The sequence below is a fragment of the Arctopsyche grandis genome, chromosome 6, assembly GCF_051622035.1.
Source record: "Arctopsyche grandis isolate Sample6627 chromosome 6, ASM5162203v2, whole genome shotgun sequence".
NCBI lineage: Eukaryota > Metazoa > Arthropoda > Insecta > Trichoptera > Hydropsychidae > Arctopsyche > Arctopsyche grandis.
The window spans coordinates 21550357-21574075 of record NC_135360.1 but is presented as its reverse complement, the minus strand read 5'-3'; the positions used below and the strand labels follow the sequence as shown (position 1 = coordinate 21574075).

Here is a 23719-nt window from a genome sequence, read left to right as displayed (position 1 = left end):
GTATGTACATATGTAAAGGTTGATTAAATTGAACGAAGTACATAGATAGTTGCGTTAGAAAGTAAAAATGTCTCGCTGAATTTCTTCGACTCGACTTGCAGATATGAATAATCGGTTTTGATATTTTGTTTATACATAGTTGAGGCAGTTTATTTGATTATCGACCAAACAACAAATAACTCGGCCTGTTGATATCACAACAAAGAACCTTTAGAGTCGACATGTGTGTGCGTTAAGTACGCATCTAAGTAAATCATCCCATTAAATATAAAAAAAATAATTGAAAAATAAGATTTAATTTCATCATTTGATCGTATGAAAGAAGAAATGAATTCATTTCAAATGAAACAATATGATATTTCAAGTAGATTTTCCGAACAATATCACATTGAAGTATAGTGCAAACACATTTGTATCACACATTATTCAAAAAATGGTATATTTATATAAACACTAAACTAGTAGACTCAAAGTAATGAAATAACCCAGTTTGATGTATTAGAAAAAGTAGCAAAGATGAGATTGGATACTTCCTAAGTATAGGTTTTGTCGATTTTTCGACTCTCCGTTATTCGGTTAGTCGACGAGCTGAAATAAAAATGAAAATAAAAAAACGAAAGAAAGAAATAAAAAAAGCCAGAAAATATACAGTAGTCGTTAAATAGTTTTATTGACTTTGACGTATCCGTTTTTGTTTTGCTTCATTATTCAAATTGCTTAAACAGGTGGGGAAACGCTACAGTGAGCTTCGATGCGGCACGCAATAGTTTAAAGCGATTAGTTACAAATTGTCGTTTATCGGAGGGGTTGGACCTCCGAACCACCCCACTGGTTTCCTCCCGAGGGGTACCTTGAAACGAGGGGGTTGACATTATCATATTAAGCGACGTTTTTCCCGCACGCATGCGCCAGACATATATTTCAGATCACATAATGGGTTGATTGGCGTGACGACGCAATTTGTAAAGTAATCGACGAAAGAAATATTATAATGACTAAATGATATATAATTCTATTTTCTTCTGCATAATAGGATCTTCAGAATGCGCTTCAATTTATAATGGTGAAAAAAATTCAATATGTAACAGGTTTTGGATTGTTTATATCGGATAAATAGTATATATCTACGTATACCATATAATATGTACATTGTACATACATACATACATATGTATATATAAAAATATCAACTCATGGAAATTTGATTGCTCGGTTGTGTGAAAGTCAGAATAAAAATAATAAAAATGGAATTTATTCAGAAAATTTTGTATTCCTTTGACTCGGGCTCCAACTTTTTTTTTAAATTTCTAAAATTTTAAAAATAAAAACCTCATACATATATGTAGTATAAGTTTGAGTAACGTGAAATAGTAAACCGAATTTGATCGTTTTAACTGTAGATTTTCGTAGCGTCAAATAAACAAATCTTTATAAACATATAAAAACGTAGCAATATCTACCTATTATTTGACAAGTCAACAATAAAATGACAGAATATAAAGACATTATAGAAATATAGAAGCATTATAATTAATTGCTTCATGTATTTTGAGAGAATGGACTTTTAATTAAATAATATAACATGCAATTAGAACATTTAAAATACGTACATACATATAATTACGAAGCTATAACGTGTATGTATGTATGTACGTATCTTTCTTCTCATTAACACCTTAGCTACTGAATAAAAAATATATTCAATTTTGCCCTACAATAAATTTTATTTTAGTTGACACAGTTGCAAGATAAAATTAAATGGAAAATAGAAAGTAAATTCCTAGTGATTTTTCATCATTCATCACTGTTACTTGTGAGTTCGATTAGTAACTCCTTCCAAAGTAAAGACTAATGGTAAAAACACACTGAAAAGTGCGGCATGGGACGCACTCGTAGTTTTCAGCTGTAATAGGCATGTCTCCATGTCGTTATTAATTCGTACGATCATACTATTTCGATAAGTTTCTCCTACATTTCTTCAAATATGGGCGTAAAGTTAAAGATAAGTTTCTCCTACATTTCTTCGTTAGGGCGCAGACACATGTAAAAAAAACCACTTAATCTATGCTATGGCACCTAGGCTTAAAATCCTTGAATTGACAATGATCAATAACGGTGATTCCTAAATTTGAAGAAAGGTAGGAGAAACTTGTCGAAAAAAAACCTTCCGATGTGAGATGCTTTTCATCATATGAACGCGCCTGTGCTGTTCGATTCAATGTGTTTGCTGTTTTATCAGTCACTAGTGTTTTGCCCATTGATTTCAACGAATGATTTCGGAAAGGAATTGATACACGAATTAAAATAAAGTTATATGCTTTATATAAATACAATGTAAGGTAATTTATAGGCACGCGCACGTATTAATAGGAAAATATTGAATGCGCGCATTACACGCTCACCAATCCAACCAGTTCACTCGTTCAAAATGATGACTGAATGTGTGTGTGTGTGTGTCTTCGTGGATGTGTGTACGCTCCCGCGCAGCGCATCTGACGCTGACGTCACCTGTTCAAGGTCAGGCACTCAATATCAGGAGCACATTTCAGACGCTCCACATCCCCCCTTCCCTGTTACCCCGCTTCCTCGCGCCTCCTCGACACGATTGGTCGTCACACCATACCCCTATGCATAACGTATACTCCTAGTATTCTAAAATGTGTTTTTTTGAAATCTTCATACTTGTCGATGTACTCGCACACAGGGCCATCGAGAAGAATCGCAGGCCCAAAAATAATTCCATACCCTCTATCATAAAAATCTATCAGAACTATTAGAAAAATACCTATATGATAAATGCTATTTTTTGAAATAGTCGAATAAGAAAGTATTTTACGATTTTACATGGACACAAAGAATGCGCGGATCGAAACAAAATAAACGTTTAGTATTACAGCGAACGAAGGTTACATACATACATACATATATACAAAGTCTCTTTCGAAATCATATATTAAATTGTTAAGCCATAAAATATCACCTAAAACACTCCAGAGCTTGCGACGGTGCAGATTATGTGTGCTAGCGTTATTTTTGCATGTGCAATACTATCTACATAGAAAACCCAGTGAAATCTTGACAGAAAATCTTGAAACCTACATAGAAAATCTAGTGTGTCTGTACCTGAAGAGGTATTGCTTTTTATCAACAGAGATTTAAAAAAAAGTATGCATACAATTTTTTGAATTATGGTACTACATATTAAAGAATAATAATGTCTGAATCTGAAACGTGTAAATGAAGAACAATATCGGAGGCGATTGAAATAAAAAAGGAAAGGAAAGGATGAAATCCAAGTACGAAAAAGTAATTCGTGTCTAGAATAAAATAAATTTTTACATAGTAAATAAAAATGTATGGGTAAAAAATCACTATTTTTGAAATTTCTCTTTGAAAAAATAAAAATGAAAAATTCTCAAAGTGAGCTTCACATGATAAACTGCTAGAATTTAGCGTGCGGAGTGCAAGGTGCGATTTAGGGGGTTGGGAAATCGAGCCCTTTACACGGTTGAATAGTTTACCAGGTGTAAGTGCGTTTGTCACGCGCCGATGACCAACGACACATGATGGTCACGCGCTGCAGATCATGATGATGCAAATGAGTGGGTAGTTCTGATCGCTCCGGTTTACCCACGTGCCGGTTTTTCAGCAATAGACGACAATTTTCAAAAAACGAAATTCTTTCACGCGATAGTGCGACTTTTGAATTGGAACGACTTGCGACACATACATACAAACATACATACGTAAAGTACATAAACTAAACGCGCATTGTTATTTTTTCCCTATAATTGTACATAATAAAATTTACACAATACTCGGTTAGACACAACACATGAAATAAAAATGAAAATGTTGCCATTCATAATGAAAATTATTGCTGATAATTTATTTTGTCTTGACGAAGATGAATAGACAGTTTAAATTATTACACTTTCACGTCCACATAGCCCTGACCTTTACGATTGCCGCTCGAATCGGGAATTTATAATCATCGTAGATATTGACGTCATGAAAAAAATACCGAGTGAAAATATAAAAGATAATTCAAATACGTAATTTAAAAATCAAATATGTTTTACTATCATTCGTTCATTTCATACGCGCTATCTCAATTTTGTGCTATCATCTATATACATATATAATACCTATACCTACCTATAATATAAATAAACCGAGCGATTGTTATATCTGCAACGCTAATTTATTTATCATCGCCTCATATATAATGTATAATATGTACACAATAATGATGATAACAACGTACGTAAAACGCTAAAATTTCACATTGAAAATTCGCGCGCGGCGGTGAAAGTGTTAAATCCATTTCGCCATGGAGACGATCACATTGTTTTGTCGATGATTTTCATGGCCAACAAAAGTGGACGAATCCATTTATTTTTTCATTTAAGTATTATCGATCATATGAATATATATAAAATTACACGAATGCCTATATAGATATGCATAATACGAATATTTATATGTACATATGTATGAACGTAGCGTTTGTTATGACCTTTCATCATGGGATGATGGTAATTCAACGAAATTCATTGGTCCATGAAATTTTACAACACCTGCTTGATTGTATTGTATTTGTTTTTTTACTCTGTAAATTAGTATAGTTCCCGTTTGTACCCACACGTGGGAATTTGGGAGAGTATAAATCAATTTTAAACGCAACTGTTATCAATTTCAAACAAAAATGAATTGTAATCATTTGTAATAATAATGGAAACATTTATAGTGGTTTTTATATTTTTATATAGAACAAATACATTTACGATCTTAAATTAAACAATCCTTCAAACAGATTAGCATACTTTAGATTAAAAAAATCCAAGCTAACAGAAATCTGGTTGAGAAGCTTGATGCCCTTGAAACAGTTGATAAAGCCATCGAATTGGGACGTTTCAGGAGAATATAAAACACCTAGGAATCTAATGTACGTATATACAGACATAAGTTGGATGGGAACATTGAAGCACAATTCTGCGAAAATTTGAGAAACTAACCAGTAATATACATACCAGTGGCGTGCCGTCATTGGACTAGAGGGACTAGGCAAGTCCACTAAAATCTTTTTCCTAAAATTTAAAAATATCAAAAGTTCAATTACAATAAATTCAATTCGTTGTCTATTACTCGGATTAGCGAAGTTCAGAAACCGGAATTGTCCCTACTTGAGGGAGTAGTAGTGGATTTTTATGGTATGGTCTGCCGCGTGGTTTGCTTGCACGGACTTGCTGTCTCAATTCTGTTCCGAATTGTTATACATACATATATAGGCGTTCAGTCGAAGACAAAATATTTTATAATTTACTCGTTTCTTCAAGAATTTTTGGAATTTTTAATAGTAAAAATCACTGATTTGTGTCTATCAAACTTCATCCATAACTATATTTTTGTTCTTACAATAACATATGTTTACACAGAACTTCTTGAGTACAAATATGGCAAGCGACTCGACTCACGAAGCGATTCCCTCCGTGACCGTGGAATGTTGCATTCTCGATCTATTGTTAGACAAATCTCTCAGAAAATATGTTATTAAGAAAGGTAGGCAAATTTGAATATTTCTGTTAGCTCAAAAATGAAAAATTATACTCATCACTTCAAGACAAATTATTATAATTCAAAACATAAAAATATATTTTTTGTCCATACCTAGTCCCCTGTTTTAGAAGTCACGACACGCCACTGGTTAATACATACATAGGTCGTAATTGTATATCTCAAAAACGCCTAAATATCGAAAGTTTATTTTAGTAAACCATTTAAAGTATTAAACATAATTATAAATGTCTTCATGGTCATTTTATGTAAGAGATTTTTATAGAAAAAAAAACGCAGTACTTAAAAATTATAAGCAAAAAAATACATAAGAATTACATGTGTATATTTATGTATATTCACGTTTAGGGAGCCTATCGACGAATCTGAATATATGTATAAAATTTATTTATATATGCATGTATTTAACGAATATATGTATAATACACATACAAACATATATGTACATATACATGTAGTTCATTGTATGGAAAATTCAAGTTTTTCACAAGATTTTCTTGTGTTTGTAGCTTAGAGAGCTTTATGCATCTTGCTATTTGCAAGTAAAACGAGCAAAAATATCTCACTGGTAGAATCAACTTTACATATATCAAAAGCAGAATGAATGTCTGAATACTAATATTTTTTGAAGTTCGAAATAAAATTTAAAATAGAAACGTATCAATTTTGGGATACACGCGCAGTCCCAATTCACCACCTACTCGAATTTTTATTATAAAACGACGTTGCACGAAAAGGTTAACCATGCAAACGGGAGGTTGACGACCCCTGCTGTAAAATATATGCTCAATAAAAATCGATCGGTTCTTAAGGTATTGTCTTCGCAAAACGACTGCTTTCAAACGAACGCATTTTGCATACTATTAAAACTGAATAATCACCATACACATTCAAGCACGTGTCAGTTGGGGAAAAAATCACGTAATTACTAATCATACTTCCACCATTCATTTGCTAGTATCTTTTGAATTAATATTATTCCGTATTTCCTCAAAAAAAACAAATAATGAGAAAAAAAAGGCAGCTTGTGACCGATTGATATACATAAATATGCCGTAAATATTACCCGAAATCAGATTGGAAAAGTTTTTTCCGGCACTCATCGTGACATATATTGATGACATAAACATTAATTATCAATTATCACTGACACATATGTTCAAATTTGATACGAAATAGTTGTATATATGTCGTTACCGTATCGAACTATTGAGATATAGTAAAACGCAACGTATTAATAAACTTTTTTCATGAATCGTAATAAAACAACCGTGACGTAAATAAACATACCGTGTCAAAACATAAAAAAAATATATTTTTTTAGAAATACAAATACATACATACATACTTATATCTCAAATCGGTCTTCATTTTTTTCCAAATATGTAATTTAAATAGTCCAATAAAGAACAAAGTAGTATGTAATGCAATCAATAAACTGGATTTTATGTAGCTATTAGTAGTTTAATACAAAAATATATAATAAAAAGCAGACCGATTTTTTTTTAAATTTATTTATAAATCCTACACATTAAATAAACGATAAAAAAGTATTGAACTTTGTTTGGCACAATATACAAATACATATGTTGCATTGCATTGTACAGAATGATTATAATAAATAATAATATTACCTACGAATTTATCATTGAATTATTTTAAAGTAAAATATGGTAGTAAATATTACGAGTATATTTGCATCATTGCAAAATTGAATAACTATCTGCGATTATATGTAAATATTAATGGTAAGACGAGACATTACATAAATAGGTACTAATGTTTATAATAGACTGTAATTATGATTTATTTATTGACGTAGCAAAATTTCGCACGGAAAGATGTGATTTATTATGTTCAGTTTTTTTGTATATAAAGGAACTATAAAGAAAACTGATAACAAAAATGGTATAAATTATATATATGTACATTTACTATTGTTTGCTCGTCAAAAAATACTCAAAAGAGCAAGCGTTTTACTGATCGTTCATTTTTTATCTACATACATATATAGCACACTACCATCACTAAATTTTAGCAAAAGTTACTAACCATTTATCGAAAAAAAAACTGACCATTTAAATTGTTGCCAATTAAATAAGTTGAGCCTATAATGCCAATTTTATAAGATATAGTGTGAAAAAGAAAAAGTTATAAACGTTTAAACAAATCTGACAAAACAAATGGGTGTCGAAAAGTCAAACATATTATGTATATAAGGTTACTGACCACTAAACGTCAAAATGTCCAAAATTTTTGCATTTTTAAACGTGTTTATTACGATTATTATTCACCAGAATCGATCTAAATTTCTATCGTTGACCAAACCACGCAAAGTGGCAAAGTTTCAAAACGATCGGAAGACTGTAGAAATAGATACTGAATCGTTAGCGAAGTGAAACATAGAATGGGCTTGTAAAAAGCGTAATTTTTACAGATTTTTGACTTTTGCAGTCTTTAACTCAAAATCTAATATTTCTGTGCCAAAAATCAGTATTAAAATCAATAGCGAGATGATTTTTTCTATTGATTGAGATTTTTTTATGCTTTTAAATAATTATAATCAATCATCTAGCGAATTTTAAAAGTCAAAAATATACTTTTTTCTTACACAAATATTTTAAAGCAAGCAATAAAAAATCAGAATCAATAGAAAGAACGCGCGACCATTGATTCCAACACTCACTTTTGGCACAGCAATACTAGATTTTGATTTAAAATCTGTAAAAGTTGCGCCATTTTTAAACGCTTATATGTATGTATCTCTTTTTTATAACGCTTATATAAACGAGAAGCCAACAAAAATCATTGTCATATTCGAATTTAGTGAAGATTGATGAGTCTCCCCTCCGGTAAGTAAAAAACGTGAATTTCTGTTGCTCAGTATAATTTACGTATCAATAGAGAGGGTTGACGTTTACTGATATAACTGACGTAAAACAAAATATAGGTTACTCACCGAGAGCAGCGAACACCTCCTGTTCCACGTCCATTTTAGACAGAACACATCATTGTCAATAGAAAACGTACGCACACACACACATAGCACCACAAATTGTAAAATAAAATCACTCCACTATCACTAGAGAATGCAACATGCAATCACCGCTGCTGCACAAACGCAGCGTTTGAAGCTTCGATAACGGTCGCATTTCGCTGCATTCTGTATGTCATCAGTGTTTCACTAGTCGATCAGTTCGATAACATACTTATATACTCGGCAGCCATCGGACAGAGCTGGTGTCATGGGTTCATCAGATTAGAGATGTTCGTCATGTGCGCATGTACATGTATGGTTCCCCGCTATCGCGGTTCGGCTCCGACTAGCCGCCACAGCTCTGTGGAAAAAATAAGTAAACATATTATGTATCGTGAATATAATTATTTATATATTTTCCACAGCACACATTGAACGTATACCAAAAAAAAAATCTATATATATATATATATAAATGGATACCGACCGAATCGAAATAAAAGTAAAAAAAAGGTTAAGCCAACAGGAAAATTGCAAAAGCGATGGTAATTCCAAAGACACATTTGCAATAGACACGTAATCGACTGAAAAAAATAGCAATGTGTATTCGGTTTGTTATTGTTATTGCGACTAGTTTTGCATGTGACACGTGGCGTTTGTGTCGTTTTTGACATGCGCGGCAAAGTTGAAATTGTGCACATATGAATTCACATTTTGACTAAAACTACGTGCAATAGGGTTCATTTTTTTTTTGATTTTTAAATGCTTTTTATTATAACAAAATTATGTTCACAATACATCTTATATCTATATTAATAGTTACTGATCTACTGATCATTTTCTATTTTACAATTTAATTTAATTTGGTTAGTAATCATGGTATTATATTATACTAATGTTAATCTACAGCATAATAGGAAAAGAGCTCAAAAACCTATAATAGGGTATATCGAAAACAGCGAATTCATAGGTTTTTGAGCTCTTTCTCCTATTATGCTGTACATTAACATTATAATAATATTATTTATTTATTTATTATACAACATCAATTAATCAAGCACACTCGTCTAACATATTGCTCCAAAGCGACGAGTGTGCTAAAAAGATTAAGAAAGGGTACATGAAATACAACTAAAATAAAAAAATTAGATATACAAATATACAAATTAAATAAAGAAAAGATAATTAAATAAAACATGACATAGAAAAAAAAAAGAATTCTTAATAAATTCATAAATAAATAAACTAACTCAACCTTTCTAAATGGTCGCGACTTCCGTAACTTAGGAAGTGGTGCAGAGAATGAAGAGAGATGTGACAAATGTCAATGGCACCATTCAGTGAATTTAAGAAACGGAGGTTGTTACTTAGTAATCATAATACTATGATTACTAACAAAATTACATTAAAATTGTAACATAGAAAATGATCAGTAGATCAGTAGCTATTAAAATAGATATAAGATGTATTGTGAACATAATTTAGTAATAATAAAAAGCATTTAAAAATCAAAACAGCGAATTTTGGAATTTGAAAAAAAAAGCTCTTTTTCGAAAAAAATGTCTTGGGATTCTTCGCATGTACCGCACAAAATAGCTTGATATTAAAAGGGCTATGTTGGGCGGGTTGTTAAATACATATTTGTATGTATATCAAGGCAAATGTCATGTTTTAGGTCAAAACAGGTCATTTTGGCCCCTTAATTACGTGTTCAGATTTAAAATATTTACCCAAGGAAGCTCTTAACGACTGTTATGTTCAAAGTAATGACGGGAACATGAAAAAAATGATGATTATCTGAAAAGAATGCTTCCCCAATACAAACAGCCAAACTTATTTAAACTGAAATAGATGGTCTTTAACTGTTATTTTTTTTTAATATTTTAAAAATCGAAAATATTCCCAAAATAGAGATAGGTACATATATGAAAAACCTACGATTGTAGTCAAATCAATTGGTTGTAGGTACAGGACATTGTTTAAAATCGATGAAAAAAATTACGGAAAACCAAAACTCACGTTTTTCACTCCAGCCTAATATACATATACTTACATATATCCATAATACATGCTAAAGTGCTTCATTGTCACGTTTTCGCATGATTTAATCGACGTTTGTATTACAATTGTAAGGATTAGAAAACCGCTGACTAATGATTAATCGCAACGATGTCATTTGTATTTAAATATTATATATTCCTAATATAAAACGTCTGTCTGTCTCAGATTTGGTATGTATTGAACGGAATGGAATGAAAGGTATTTTCTAGACAATGATTAATTGCCTAGTTTGGTGAGCAAATTTTCTATATATGTATGTATGTAATTTGTACAAAATTAGGCAACGCTCTGTATGCAATTAAGTACATAGGTCGTTTTGGTAGTCAACTGTATTTAAATTACTTTTAAACTTCGAGTTCACAGCTTCATCCTGGCAATAAATATATATAGATTCACAATTCTGTAAACTTCAGCTTCACCTTTCGTAACCAAGCAAACAATCAATCAATGATGGGAAAAAATACAGAATAGATAAACAAACGAAAATAAAAAAAACAAATGGTCACATTTAAAATTAATGCGAATTAATTATAGGTAAATAAACTATTACTATATATATTTGAATTACAAAAAATAATTCTGCATTATTTCTGTTTGGTATTTATGTATGAATGTAAATATATTGATTTATTGGTGTTTTAATAAATATAAATTATTTACTTCATAATATAAAATACTTATTTTCAATTACATAATTGTAAAAACAAATCTGATATTGTGCATTAATTGACTGCAAAATTTTTTTAACTTGACCATGATGTCATACTGTTTTAGTACTTGAAAATGTAGATGAAAGCTTAAAAAAAATCAAAAGTTACCCATATGTATAATCAGCTAGCTTTTAAGTAAATACATATAATGCCAATATTTTTTAATACTTAAAAAAGCCTTGTACATGTACATATGTTAGAGTCGAAGTGTATTTTCAGTTGTAATATATACCAACTGGCGTTTCAGTTCATTCATATTCCAATACAATTTAACTAGTAAATTATATATCTATGTACAAGTGTAAATATACTAGTTGTAATATAACAGTTGAGTTTTGACAACTCTGATGGTTTTACGAATGCCTAAAAATTCAATTTACCAGTCGAGTGATGTTTTCACAAACACCTAACCTTTCCATTTAGCCTGGTTGATACCAGCTAGCTTATAGTTATAGAAGTGTATTTTCAGTTGTAATATATGTATTTTGACTAGTTGGAATGCAATTCGCCATATGAATCAACTTACGTGGGTTAGACGGAATATATTCCAACTAGTCAAAATATATTACAACTGAAAATACACATCAACTATAACGCTAGTTGGTACCAGCTTAGATGGAATATATTCCAACTAGTCAAAATACATTACAACCGGAAGATACCCTTTAACATGCATATATGTATGTATGTACACAGAATTAACCTAAGAGCACTTCTAGCTAATATTGCTACTAACTCAAATAATATGTCGCATTTATGTACTTAAATAGTACATAAAATATTTATTAATGCACTTGTTTTCCTTTAATAAAGCTTCAGTACTAATGAAAATAGTATAAAATGGAAAACTCTATGTTGAAGTTCAAGTTTTACTCTTGGGAATTCTCGACATTCTATGAAATTAAATATATACATATGTACATTAGAAGATTATTGATCCGAATTTCAACATATATACATTAGAAAGACCCCCAAGAAAGAAAGAAAGATTTTAAATAAAGCCTACATATTGTATGCCTAAAATAACTATATATTACCAATGGATATATAATATAAACAAATGAATATATAAACCAGACTTGTTTTATCAAATAAATGCGCCTTGATAATGAAATTAAAATAAATCTATCTCTAATACGTTCCATATAATATTTTTTTTATACTTATAAAAATGTTTATGACCTCTATCCACGGTATGCGCTTATGTACTAATGTACGTATGTATGTATGTAGTGGTAGCGAATGGAGTTGCGTGTTTTTTTTATTTACGATTTGACATTTTCAAAGGCGGCTCGTGCACGTAAATATATTAATTATTATAATTAGTTATCGTGTGCTCGGCGACAATCACATGTAAATATCGCTCGGACTAACTGGAACATAGGATGCTGCATTTTTTTCGCGTACGAACTTACACACACACACACACAAGTTTGTTCGTTTAACTGTAAATTTGTATTATGTTTTGTTATACAATAAACGAAAATACACACTGACCGTAATCCTGCGTCTCTCTGCTTCAGTTTCACGTGTACGTATAAAACGGTGACACTAATAGTATTATATGTATTTATCCGAGATAGCGAACGCAGAAAATCTCATGTTCCACAATGAGCTATGACTTTCTAATGGTGATCTTATAACCTCAACGTACACCTTTTCACAGTTAACTATGTATAATGTAATGCCGCTTTTTAAAGGAACTGCCTTTGAAAGTTTGACGTTGGAATTGAAATTAACAAAAACTAGTACGTATGTGTTGACGTTTCTCGTATGACACTTAGCACGTTTCGTTGATAACATGTGGGCGGATTTCAAAATATTTTCACGTTTCGTGATTGTGATTCTACGATTTAAATTCATAGCCAATTTTCTATTCGCTAGGTACAAACACCAAAGTCTAATTGAATATCAAATCCATATTTTATTTTATGAATCATTTTTGTTATATGAAAAAACAAACAATTGAATATTTTTTAATGGTTTTCTTGTATCGTATATGAAACGGACTATTTTTGATATTTCTGTCATTTTTAATTTACAAACGGTAGAGTTTAGTTGACGTGGGTATACACATATATTTGGGGGTCATCGTTCGGACTGTTCCTATGCAATTTGTCATTAGTTTTAGGACTTGTACAACGTTTGCTGTCACAACAATGCCGAATTCGATATATGAGGAATGTTAAGCAGCCAAACAGAACTTTTCATTGAATTTCCCGCATTTGTTCGTAGTCTATTGTACATAGTTAATGTGAGTTTTAGAATGTAACATAACAAATATGTACCTGCAAGATTGGTGCGGTCGCATAGACATAGAGAAATAGATACAGAGGCCCTAGGCGACCGTTCCACTTTTGGTTCCGAGAAGCGCGGCCCTGATTGTAATTCCGAACACGCGCCAATCACACTTTATAAGCCGACACAAAACGGAAGAGTTGAAAATGCAAAGCTGGGTGGCTGCGGTCCTCCACTTTGGCTCGAATCGCACACTTTTAGCACGGCATGGGCATGGCAAAACAGTGGCGACGTCACAGCAGTGTGTTGGTCGAGCAATTAGCGAGGCTGGAACGGAGCACCATTTTCAGACCGGCTCGAAGACTCCGAGCTGGAAGCAGAGATGGAGACCGAGAGGTCGAGACTTCGGGAAGGACCTTTTGGCTTGGTCTTGAGGCTCCCCATCCCCGTATTCCGGTGGCGAGCTGGCGATTGGCGAGACAACAAACGACGACGCAACACACTTGTGCAGTTCTGCTCCTCGACTGCTATAACTGCTAACTGCTAGCTGACAAACTGGTTCTGCCGCCGGCTGTCTGATCTCGCTTCTCGCTTCTGGCTTCTGGCCTCTCGGTCGCCGCTCGCCGCCCTGGCGATGGCGGTGGTGATGGTAATGGTGATGGTGATGGTGATGGTGATGTGACGGTGACATTGACACTGCAGCCGACAGAGAGCGCTCATCTCGCTCATCTCATTTGAATTTGCGCGCCACTCCACCACTGCACGTGTACAATAGTCTCGAATGGCCGAATGGCCGAATGGCACCGCGACACAAAATGGCGGCTGACTTCCCTCAGGATGCTGGGAATCACTTCCGTTCAATTAGTCGTAAATGCGATCTTCTCAGAAGTTCAACCAGGATTTGAAAAGCAAATTAGTATCTGTTGTTGTTGGATTATTGATTTTTTGATGTTTTTTATTGTTCATAAATCATGTTCACGATACATCTTCAAAACAAACAATCTAAATTCAGTAAAAGTTTCGCAAAAAATTATTATAAAAGTAATACTTAAAAAAAACTCTACTTTCTCGACAAAATCGCTTTTTAAACTATTTCCAGTACCAAATATCGATGACATATTTAAGCAAGCTTCCATTATAAAAATGTGTAAAGAAAAAAATAACAAAGAATATCAAGAATTTTATAAACTAATGAGAAATGGAAACCAATTTATCACACCAAATTTTAAAACAACACAAATGCAAAACCATTATATTTTCTAAGCCATAAATAACTATAATAATCTCCCTTCTGAATTGCGCTGTATTGTTAACCAAACAGAACAAGTAAAAAAAATTAAACACTTCTTCAAAAAAAACTTGCACTGAAAAATTTTAATGTAATTTTTATATAAAAAATATAATAATAGATTTTAAGAATTTATAATAGAATCGTAGCTCCCTTATCAGGCACAAGAGCTACTCTTATCTGATAAGGAATACATGTCCAACTTTGAAATAAACATTATATCCTGTAAATATATGTATATGAATAAATAAAAAAAAAAAAAAAACTTAAGTCTATTAAAATTAGAATAGACTCTACATATTATAATAGCTACCGTTCCAATGATCATTGTCTATTTTACATATTTTTACTTTATCTATGTACGTAGTAAGAATTAGGGTTTCTGTATTCCCGGACTTTTTCAATTCCCGAGACACGGGACGGAACCTGTGATTGTTCTCAGGATTCCCGAGATCCCGGGACACATATTAAAAAACTTTTTTTTTTCAATTTAATATATTTTTTATTAATAAAAAAATATTTATTTATTTACAAAATATAAAAAAGTAAACAATACATAATATATCTATTAATTGGAAAAAATTTAATTATAAAAGTAAACTTATTTAAAGTAGCTTCTTAAGAATACTAAAGTATTTAAATGAGAATCCGAAAGCCTATTTCTAGATTTGGTACGAAAATTTCCAGCAATGAAAAAAACTCTTTCAGTTTCGGTCGAAGTTGAGAATATTTTACGATTCTTTGTGTATTTGATTTATTATTACCTTTCGTGCAGTCTTGAAAATGTTGTATATTTTCAAGATTTTTTTAAATCCAATTCCCGGGATTCGAGATAAGAATTCCCGAAACATGGGAAAACAAAAATTCCGTGAATTCCCGGGAATGTTTGTCCCGGGTCAACCCGGGTCAGAAACCCTAGTAAGAATAGATGAAGTTTTGTGATCATTTTTGTTAGTATTTATGGTATAATTAGGGTTGACAGGTTTCTTCCAAGTCGAACCGGGAACCCCACCCGGAAAAATCAACAATATTAGATCACTTAGTTTTTTAAAATAATTACATTTGAAATGATAGATTTTAATGCACTGTATAAAACTTTCAATTACATCTATAGAAAGTCTATTTCTTTCAATAGTTCATTGAATCTCCATCATCGAGAATATTTTCTCCACGCTACCATTATGCCCTAGAATGAATAAAATATACTCGCACATACGATATAAATCTTTATATTGTTCGAGAAATTCAATTTTTATTTGCAAAAATTTAACTATACTCATTTTTCTACAGCTATCTTTCCATTCCAATTTGGAGATTATAATTCTCTTTTTAATATATTTTAATGCAACAAATTGAATGTACAAATATGTGTCATTTGTACAATACCATTCTGGTATTTTTTCCAAACTCATCCAGGAAAACACAGAATATTTTTTACATACCTCTTCTTAGCTTGCAAACGATTTTTTAATGGAATTAATTGTCCATTGTTTCAAATAATCTGTTAAATGTTTTGTAGATCTTTGCTACTTCTATATTAAATCCATCAATTTGTAACTTTGAAAGTGCTTTAAAAGTATACATAATAGAAAATTTTGAAAATTGGATTTTTGGGCATCCCGAAAGGTTCGTTCGGGACACTGGAAGTGGAACACGAGGCTTAAAACCGGTAACAGTCCTGATTGATCGGGACGCCTGGCAACCCTAGGTATAATCTTATTTTAATGTGCATATGCATATAACATAATAGGAAAAATAGATTAAAAATCGAATATTTTTGATTATTTTTTATTTTTTATTTTATTTTATTTTATTAATTGAAAAATCAACAGACAGGATGTACAGAGATAGGTATAAAAAACACAAAAAGTAAATAAATAATATATGTAACACCCGAGTCCAATAATAGATTTTTACAAAAATGAAAAAGATAAATATAAGGAAAACAAATTAAAAAGTAAAGAATAAAGGCATGACAAAATATGTAGTACATTGCATAATTAAACTATAGTATTAAAATATTTGGAAAAGGTTATAAGATAGAATATAAGAAGAAATTGAAATTTACAAATATAAAAAACAAATGAAAAAGGTAAATACAAAATAAACAAATGAAATGGAAAGGAATGAAAGCTATAATATGATTAAATAGCACATTACATAACTAAACTAAAGTATAAAAATAATGGAAATATTGGAAAAATAGAATAGAAGAAAAAATGAATCAATCGGTCAAGATTCTCTTGATGTTAGACCTGAATTGATGTAGGGAAATACCAAACAGATCAACCTCATTCAGCTCTCCGTTAAACATACGATAAACGCGCTGCAGATAAAAATATTTTTGGGAATTAGTATTGAAAGGATCAAGTGAAAAGAGTGTAACGCGTCTAGGGTATCGAACTGGGATTCTGAAATTAACCTTATTCAGTAAATCAGAACAATCAAGGAAACCATTTATGAGCTTAAAGAAGAATATAGCATCAGAATGTCGTCGCCTGACAGAAAGATTGTTAAAAGAAAGGATTTTTAAAATGTCGGAAACAGTAGAATGGGTATTATGAAAAGATCGTTGTGGGATTATTAAGGGGATAGCTGTTGACGTTTGTTATAATTTGCACATTCGAATATAGGGCGTGCTCAAGTCAATCCGCGATATGGGCAAATTTAATTAACGCTCACTTTTCATATTCTACTAGAAGATATCGATATTTTTTTTAAACAATATTGTTTTTTTTGGAAAAACGATGCACAAAAGTTTTAACTTTCATTTTAATTCACGCATTAATTCCTTTCCAAAACTGGGTTTTAAACTATCAACGGGAAAGACATCAACAGAATCTAAAGGAACGCACAACTACGAGTGGAAAAAACTTAAGAACAATTATTTTTTTATTTACTGCAATCTCTAAAACGCTGCCGTCATTAATTGGGTCTGGTACATAAACCAGTGTGCTCCAAGGATGCGATATTTCTTTATCGCAATCTTGTAGTTAATTAATGGTGCCATTTATCTACACACATTTGCATATCTTGCAAAATATTAAAATATTTGCTTCCACAAAAAAATGCACCTCTGTACCTTGCTCCTAGCTTTATATTTAGCCAGCAATATGGCCCGGTGGTTGCGTTTATATATAGCACTGAGAGATTACTGGGTTCGACCCTGTACTAATTTTTAATACTGCTGGTTAGACTTGGATATTTATGCTCCAGGTCGATCATTTCTTACCAGAGTTTGCCAATTAATCTGATTTTCATTGTTGAAACGGTTCCTCAAATTGGCAAAAATCATCCTACCCGCTGTCACAAATATCTGGATTTGATTTATGTACAATATATAAAAAAATATGCACAAGTCTAAATCCATAGATGTCTCAATGGATTAATTAATTAATTATTAATTTCGTGTTCTTCAGCCTCTCGAAATACAGTAATTTATATAATAAAAATGCAATAATTTTTGTAATTAATTGTCTAGGAAGACACATTGGGGTCTACCTGGTGTATCTCTATGTAAAAATAAAATAAAAATATTACCTTAATGTACTCTATTTTAGCATGGTGGAATTTTGTGGAAAATTTTGGTTTTTTTCCATTCCCGCTAATTCTTCACATGTCGATATGTAAATATATACATTGGTTCAATGTTAATAAAGCAATTTAAAAATGAACAAATGATAAATACTGTGAATAAGTGCAAATAAATAATTCTATTGTTTGTAAAAACTTTCATCTGAAAAAATATTAATTAACTCGACAATACGTCAAACTTGAATTACATATGTACATAGTTCAATAAAGAAATGAAATGAGGTGTAGCTAAAAATAAAATAATAGGTGTATACCAGAAAATAATTATCCACGGTTATCTTCATATTTCATTTTTATTGTTTCTAATGATACTTTCATTATAAACTCTAAACAAATTTAGTATATTATTTAAGTATATAACACTAGTTACAAATGTGTCGTGCTCTGAGAAATAACGGCGAAAGGAGTTATATTGCATTGTTTTCTACGGACCAAAACCCTCGTTAACATTTGAACATACTTACATATTACAACTTAAAACATCTGAATATTATTCATAAGATATACTGTAAAAATGAAATACATCGTATAAATAAAGAATTTATTCATGATCTTATCGTCTATGTATATACAAATGTCTAACAATGAATTTACTAGCAATAAATACCACTTTCGAAGCTGAAATCGTTTTGATTTTCAAAGTAATTTGTTGGATTTATTATTTCAGTTGATAAATACTCATAGAGAATGTGTTACTGAATGAAAACAAAATAAAGGTATCATATTGGAGCTCATTCATTTTATTTTTATTTATCGATCGATTTCGCCAAACACTACATCTAAAGTTCCGATGATAGCAACAATATCAGCCAACATAGAATTCTTGCCGATCTTTTCTAGAGCAGCCAAATGAGCAAAGCCTGGAGCCTTAATCTTGCAACTGGAAATAAAATAAAGTTAGAAACAATGTGATAATACAAATTTGTTTCAGTAAAAACATGTTATACTACCGATATGGCTTCGAGCTTCCATCAGCGACAATATATACTCCGAATTCTCCCTTCGGTGCTTCAATACAAGTGTAAGTAGCACCGGGAGGCACTTGATATCCCTGAGTGAAGAGCTTGAAGTGATGAATCAGAGCTTCCATAGATGTCTATAAAGAAATACACAAAATAAAATAGTGTAAGATGCAAAAAAACTAGGCAAATCCTTTGATTAACACCGCACCTTCATTTCTTGACGTGAAGGTGGACACAACTTGGCATCATCAGTTTTAATTTCACCGGCCGGCATTTGATTCAAGCACTGGTCGATAATTCTCAACGATTGCCTCATTTCTTCAAGACGACACAGATAACTAGAATATTATAATATATTTATTAAAACCTTTCTAGAATTAAGTAATAGAATACAATATTAATAATAAAAATTATACCGATCGTAACAATCTCCATAAGTTCCAACAGGAACATCAAATTCAACAAGATCGTAAGCATCATAAGGTTGAGTTTTTCTCAAATCCCATTTAATTCCAGATCCTCGCAACATCACACCACTGAAATAAAAATAGTAAAAATAAAAATAAATATAAAAAAATACCAAATAAAACATAATTGGTATTTAACTACCTGAAACCGTAGTTGAGAGCATCTTCAGCCGAAACTATGCCAATATCTTTAGTTCTCTGTACCCAAATTCTGTTGATAGTTAAGACATCTTCTACTTCATCCAAGCGTTCACTGAATTTAGATGAAAATTCATAAATGTCATCTAGCAAACCTAGCGGGAGATCCTACAATAAGACACGCATTGATTGACGAATCTTGTAGTTATTTCAGTTAATTTAACCATATATAACTAATTGAACTAACAAGAGCGACTCCGCCTGGTCGAATGTAGGCTGCGTGCATACGAGCACCAGAAACACGTTCGTAGAATTCCATCATCTTTTCTCGCTCTTCAAACAGCCAGAAAAATGGCGTAATGGCTCCTACGTCCAAAGAATGGGAACCTATTGCCATGATATGATTGAGAAGACGCGTGATCTCAGCAAACAAGGCTATAAATGAAGAATATTGCAGTTTAGTACATACATAATATTATGTAATATATAATATATTTAATACACATTCATCAATTGACACTTTTTAATGCAACATTAAAAATTGGACTAACTTCTGATATATTTAGCTCTAATTGGTACTTCGATATTGAGAAGTTTTTCTATGGCTAAGCTGTAACATTGTTCATTGCACATCATGGAAACATAATCCAAGCGATCGAAGTATGGCAACGCTTGAGTGTACGTTTTATACTCAATAAGTTTCTCAGTGCCGCGATGTAACAGCCCAATATGAGGATCGGCACGACGAACAATCTATAATCAAAATAAAATATGAAAGTACAATAGGTAATACATTTTAAGTAAATTTATTACCGTATTTATATATACCTCTCCATCAAGTTCCAGGACTAAACGGAGCACACCATGAGCGGCGGGATGTTGAGGGCCAAAATTCAAAGTAAGATTATGTACCTGCTTCTCAACTATTCGCACTTTACCTGAAATATATTTAATAATAATGTGATTTTTATCTGGATTGTATTAATATGGGCCTTGTATATAATAAAAATAGTAAACTAGAGACAAAAATGATATTTTATTTTTTATTGACAAATCGGTCGATTTAGTCGTTTCATACTTTATCAATTTATACAGTTTTTCAGTTTTTACTATATATTCATGTACTTGATGTACATAATTTAAAATCCAATCAGAAATTCTGAAATAAAACAAATGAATTTTAAGTTGATTCTAAGATTCTAAAATTGACAGCAGAATGATTTAAAGAAACTCTGAAAAAGGCTGTCAAAATAGCAGCAGTACATAAAAATATACACACATGTATGTATGTTGTGATCATTTACATAATTACGTAGGCAGTATGTACCACTTATATTTTAGATTTTCCCATCATATATATAATGACACAGTAACAAATAAAATTCGGGCTTTGGAAATGCAACGTTCATACAAAAAATACATCTATATATACGTACGATTGGTTGGTAACATTGGAAGCTTTGCCAAAAAATTGTCCGGATACAAGACGGGTCCGGAGAAAGTATTTGCAAACTCGGCATCTGGAAACCACCTCGCATTACGACTGGAACTGTAAATGAAAAGTGTGATAAATTTCGATTGCGAATTGATTTGTGCAATCGAATTTACATCGGATGGTAGATGCTGAAATTTCAATAGAATCGATTGTTGTATTAAGTTATCAGAGTTCGGAATACGTATTAGTATGTAGGCATATAGCGGTGATGTGTTGCATGTATATGTGTCGCCATAACCTGTGCGGGTTATGTAATGAGTGCAGTGGGGGAAATGGATTGAACGAAAAGTGGATCGTACATAAGAATTGGGGGCGCAGTCGCGGGGGCCAATAGGGCTCTGGTGGCGCTGCCTGCCAGGCGCGCCCCCACCGATAAGCAATGAGACATGACGATTCACCGACAGCCGTTGACAGCTGACAGTGCTAACATTCACACGTAACACCTTGCCAGCTGACCATGAACGTTGTGCCTTAAATTAAGTATGCATGTATATTTAATTGGAAATTCAATTTTTAAAACTATATTGTAATGTGGAGATTGGACGGTCAGTGTTCGTCAAACAGTGGGTGACTGCTGACCAGCATTTGATATCTAACAGCCAATAAGGTCACGCGATTAATCGACTAATAGATCTCATTGCGTTGAGTATTAATTAAAGATACATTTTTACATTAACCTTTCGTTTACCAAGCAAAAAATTTCCAGACCTGCCCAAGCGGGGTATGGATGCTACCATTGTTTTCGTTAAAAGTCAGGGACGACATTTCAGCTTTCACTAGAAGGGAAGGTGGGAACAAAAGTTGACGAATATTTTATTGTTTTTTAAAAAACCATTTTTTTTAAGAAGCTTTTGATCGACATTTTTAAATTTGTTGCAGTTTCTGCTTATCTAAAATGTTAGTAACGAATATCCGATTTGGTTAAATGTAATGCGTTTCTGGCCTTACCATATCTAAGAGGGGGCAAGCAGGGGCGTCATTTCAGCTTTTTCCAGAAAGGATGGAGGGGCCAAAATTTGGCCGATTTGTGATTGTTTTTTATAAAACCTTTTTTTTGGGAGAAGTTTCTGGTCATCATTCTAAACTTGTTGTAGTTTCTGCTGGTCTAAAATTTTAGAAACGAATAATTAATTTGATTAAGATTCATTAAATTAAAAGCATGTTCCTGATATAGCCAAAATTAGGGAAGGGGTAAATGCATCCTTCTGCCCTCCCAAATGACGTCCCTATAAAAAAACGGACTTATTTGAGTACGAAACTTCATATATATATATATATATATGTAATTAAATAAAAAACAACTATTGTACAGAGAGATAGACGAACGTGATGCTACAAAAATATTAGGGGTCCACTTATACAATAATTGTGTGAGTAATTGTTAAATATATACATAGATTAGCCAATTAAAATGGTTGTCATCATATTAAGGTCTGTTCATACTTAGCAGCACTGCACGGCTTCAGCACTGCACGACTCCGTTTCAAATATGTCATTTTATTACATTTATATTCATATCTACCTACACGTCGCGGTTACGTCACGTTCACAGCACTTTGGCCGAGTGCAAGGCAAAATCGGCTTACTTATACATTACAGGCCATGACGATACGGCGCAATATTGCTTACGTCGTATTGTCGAGTACTTACAATATGAATGCATATACGTGCGTTCGTAGCTACGCGTCAGAATACAAGTAAGCAAAAATGTTTCGGCGTTTATCGAACGAAAAATTATGTATAATCGCGCTGTTGTTGGAAGAAGAAGCTCAAGAAGGCAATAAAAAAGCACGGAGGCGTTTTGATGTGCATCCCATGTTTAAAAATATTAAAACCGAAGGAGAGTTTTGGACACTGTATAAGGAGCTTGTGGATGATGGACAAATTTTTTTTAAACATTCCCGTATGAACCGATACCAATTTGGAACAATACTGGATAAAATAAAAACACAAATCACCAAAAAATCTACAAAAGTTAAGGAAACATTATCAAAAAGTCATTGTCAGCGCCAAAACCATGTCGAAAGATTGAACAGCTGTCAACTGTCACTATCGATAATTGGTCCAAAAAAGCAAAGCGGCAGACTCATGGCACGTAATTCGCGTGTATATCTCCACGATGGCCAAAAAGACGGATACGATACGTTGACGGATGTTGCTGTAAGGTATGAACAGGAAATGTCGGGTACTGCTGTAAGCCTGCCGTGGCGTA

General features: G+C 32.2%; 2 protein-coding genes across 3 annotated transcripts in view; both read right to left on the bottom strand.

Moving 5' to 3' along the window:
• LOC143913889 (uncharacterized) overlaps positions 1-14323 on the bottom strand; it is a 43452-nt gene extending 29129 nt beyond the window's left edge. For both annotated transcript variants that reach the window (XM_077433935.1, XM_077433936.1), the window contains exons 1-2: positions 13614-14323; positions 8537-8915 (exon numbers count right to left, since the gene is read on the bottom strand). In XM_077433935.1, the coding sequence (XP_077290061.1) occupies positions 8537-8570 (34 nt within the window). In that variant the 5' untranslated portion in view covers positions 8571-8915; positions 13614-14323. The remainder of the gene's footprint in view (positions 1-8536; positions 8916-13613) is intronic.
• Positions 14324-18695: 4372 nt separating this feature from the next.
• Positions 18696-21976, bottom strand: ND-49 (NADH dehydrogenase (ubiquinone) 49 kDa subunit). Its single transcript, XM_077433899.1, has 10 exons — positions 21807-21976; positions 21449-21561; positions 20841-20950; positions 20564-20765; positions 20260-20447; positions 20017-20180; positions 19824-19943; positions 19616-19745; positions 19396-19541; positions 18696-19325 (listed from the first exon to the last, which is right to left on the bottom strand). Exons 1-10 carry the CDS (start codon positions 21893-21895, stop codon positions 19196-19198), a joined length of 1392 nt encoding a protein of 463 aa, XP_077290025.1. The 5' UTR covers positions 21896-21976; the 3' UTR covers positions 18696-19195.
• Between the last annotated feature and the right edge of the window lie 1743 nt (positions 21977-23719).

Excerpts from the sequence above, each read along its gene's own strand:
- ND-49 (XM_077433899.1), bottom strand. The coding sequence starts at position 21,895 with ATGTCTCATTGCTTATCGGTGGGGGCGCGCCTGGCAGGCAGCGCCACC. Across the intron at positions 20,181-20,259 it reads GACCAGGCGGAGTCGCTCTT|GATCTCCCGCTAGGTTTGCT; the intron begins GTTAGTTCAATT and ends GTCTTATTGTAG. Across the intron at positions 19,746-19,823 it reads TATGGAGATTGTTACGATCG|TTATCTGTGTCGTCTTGAAG; the intron begins GTATAATTTTTA and ends ATAATATTCTAG.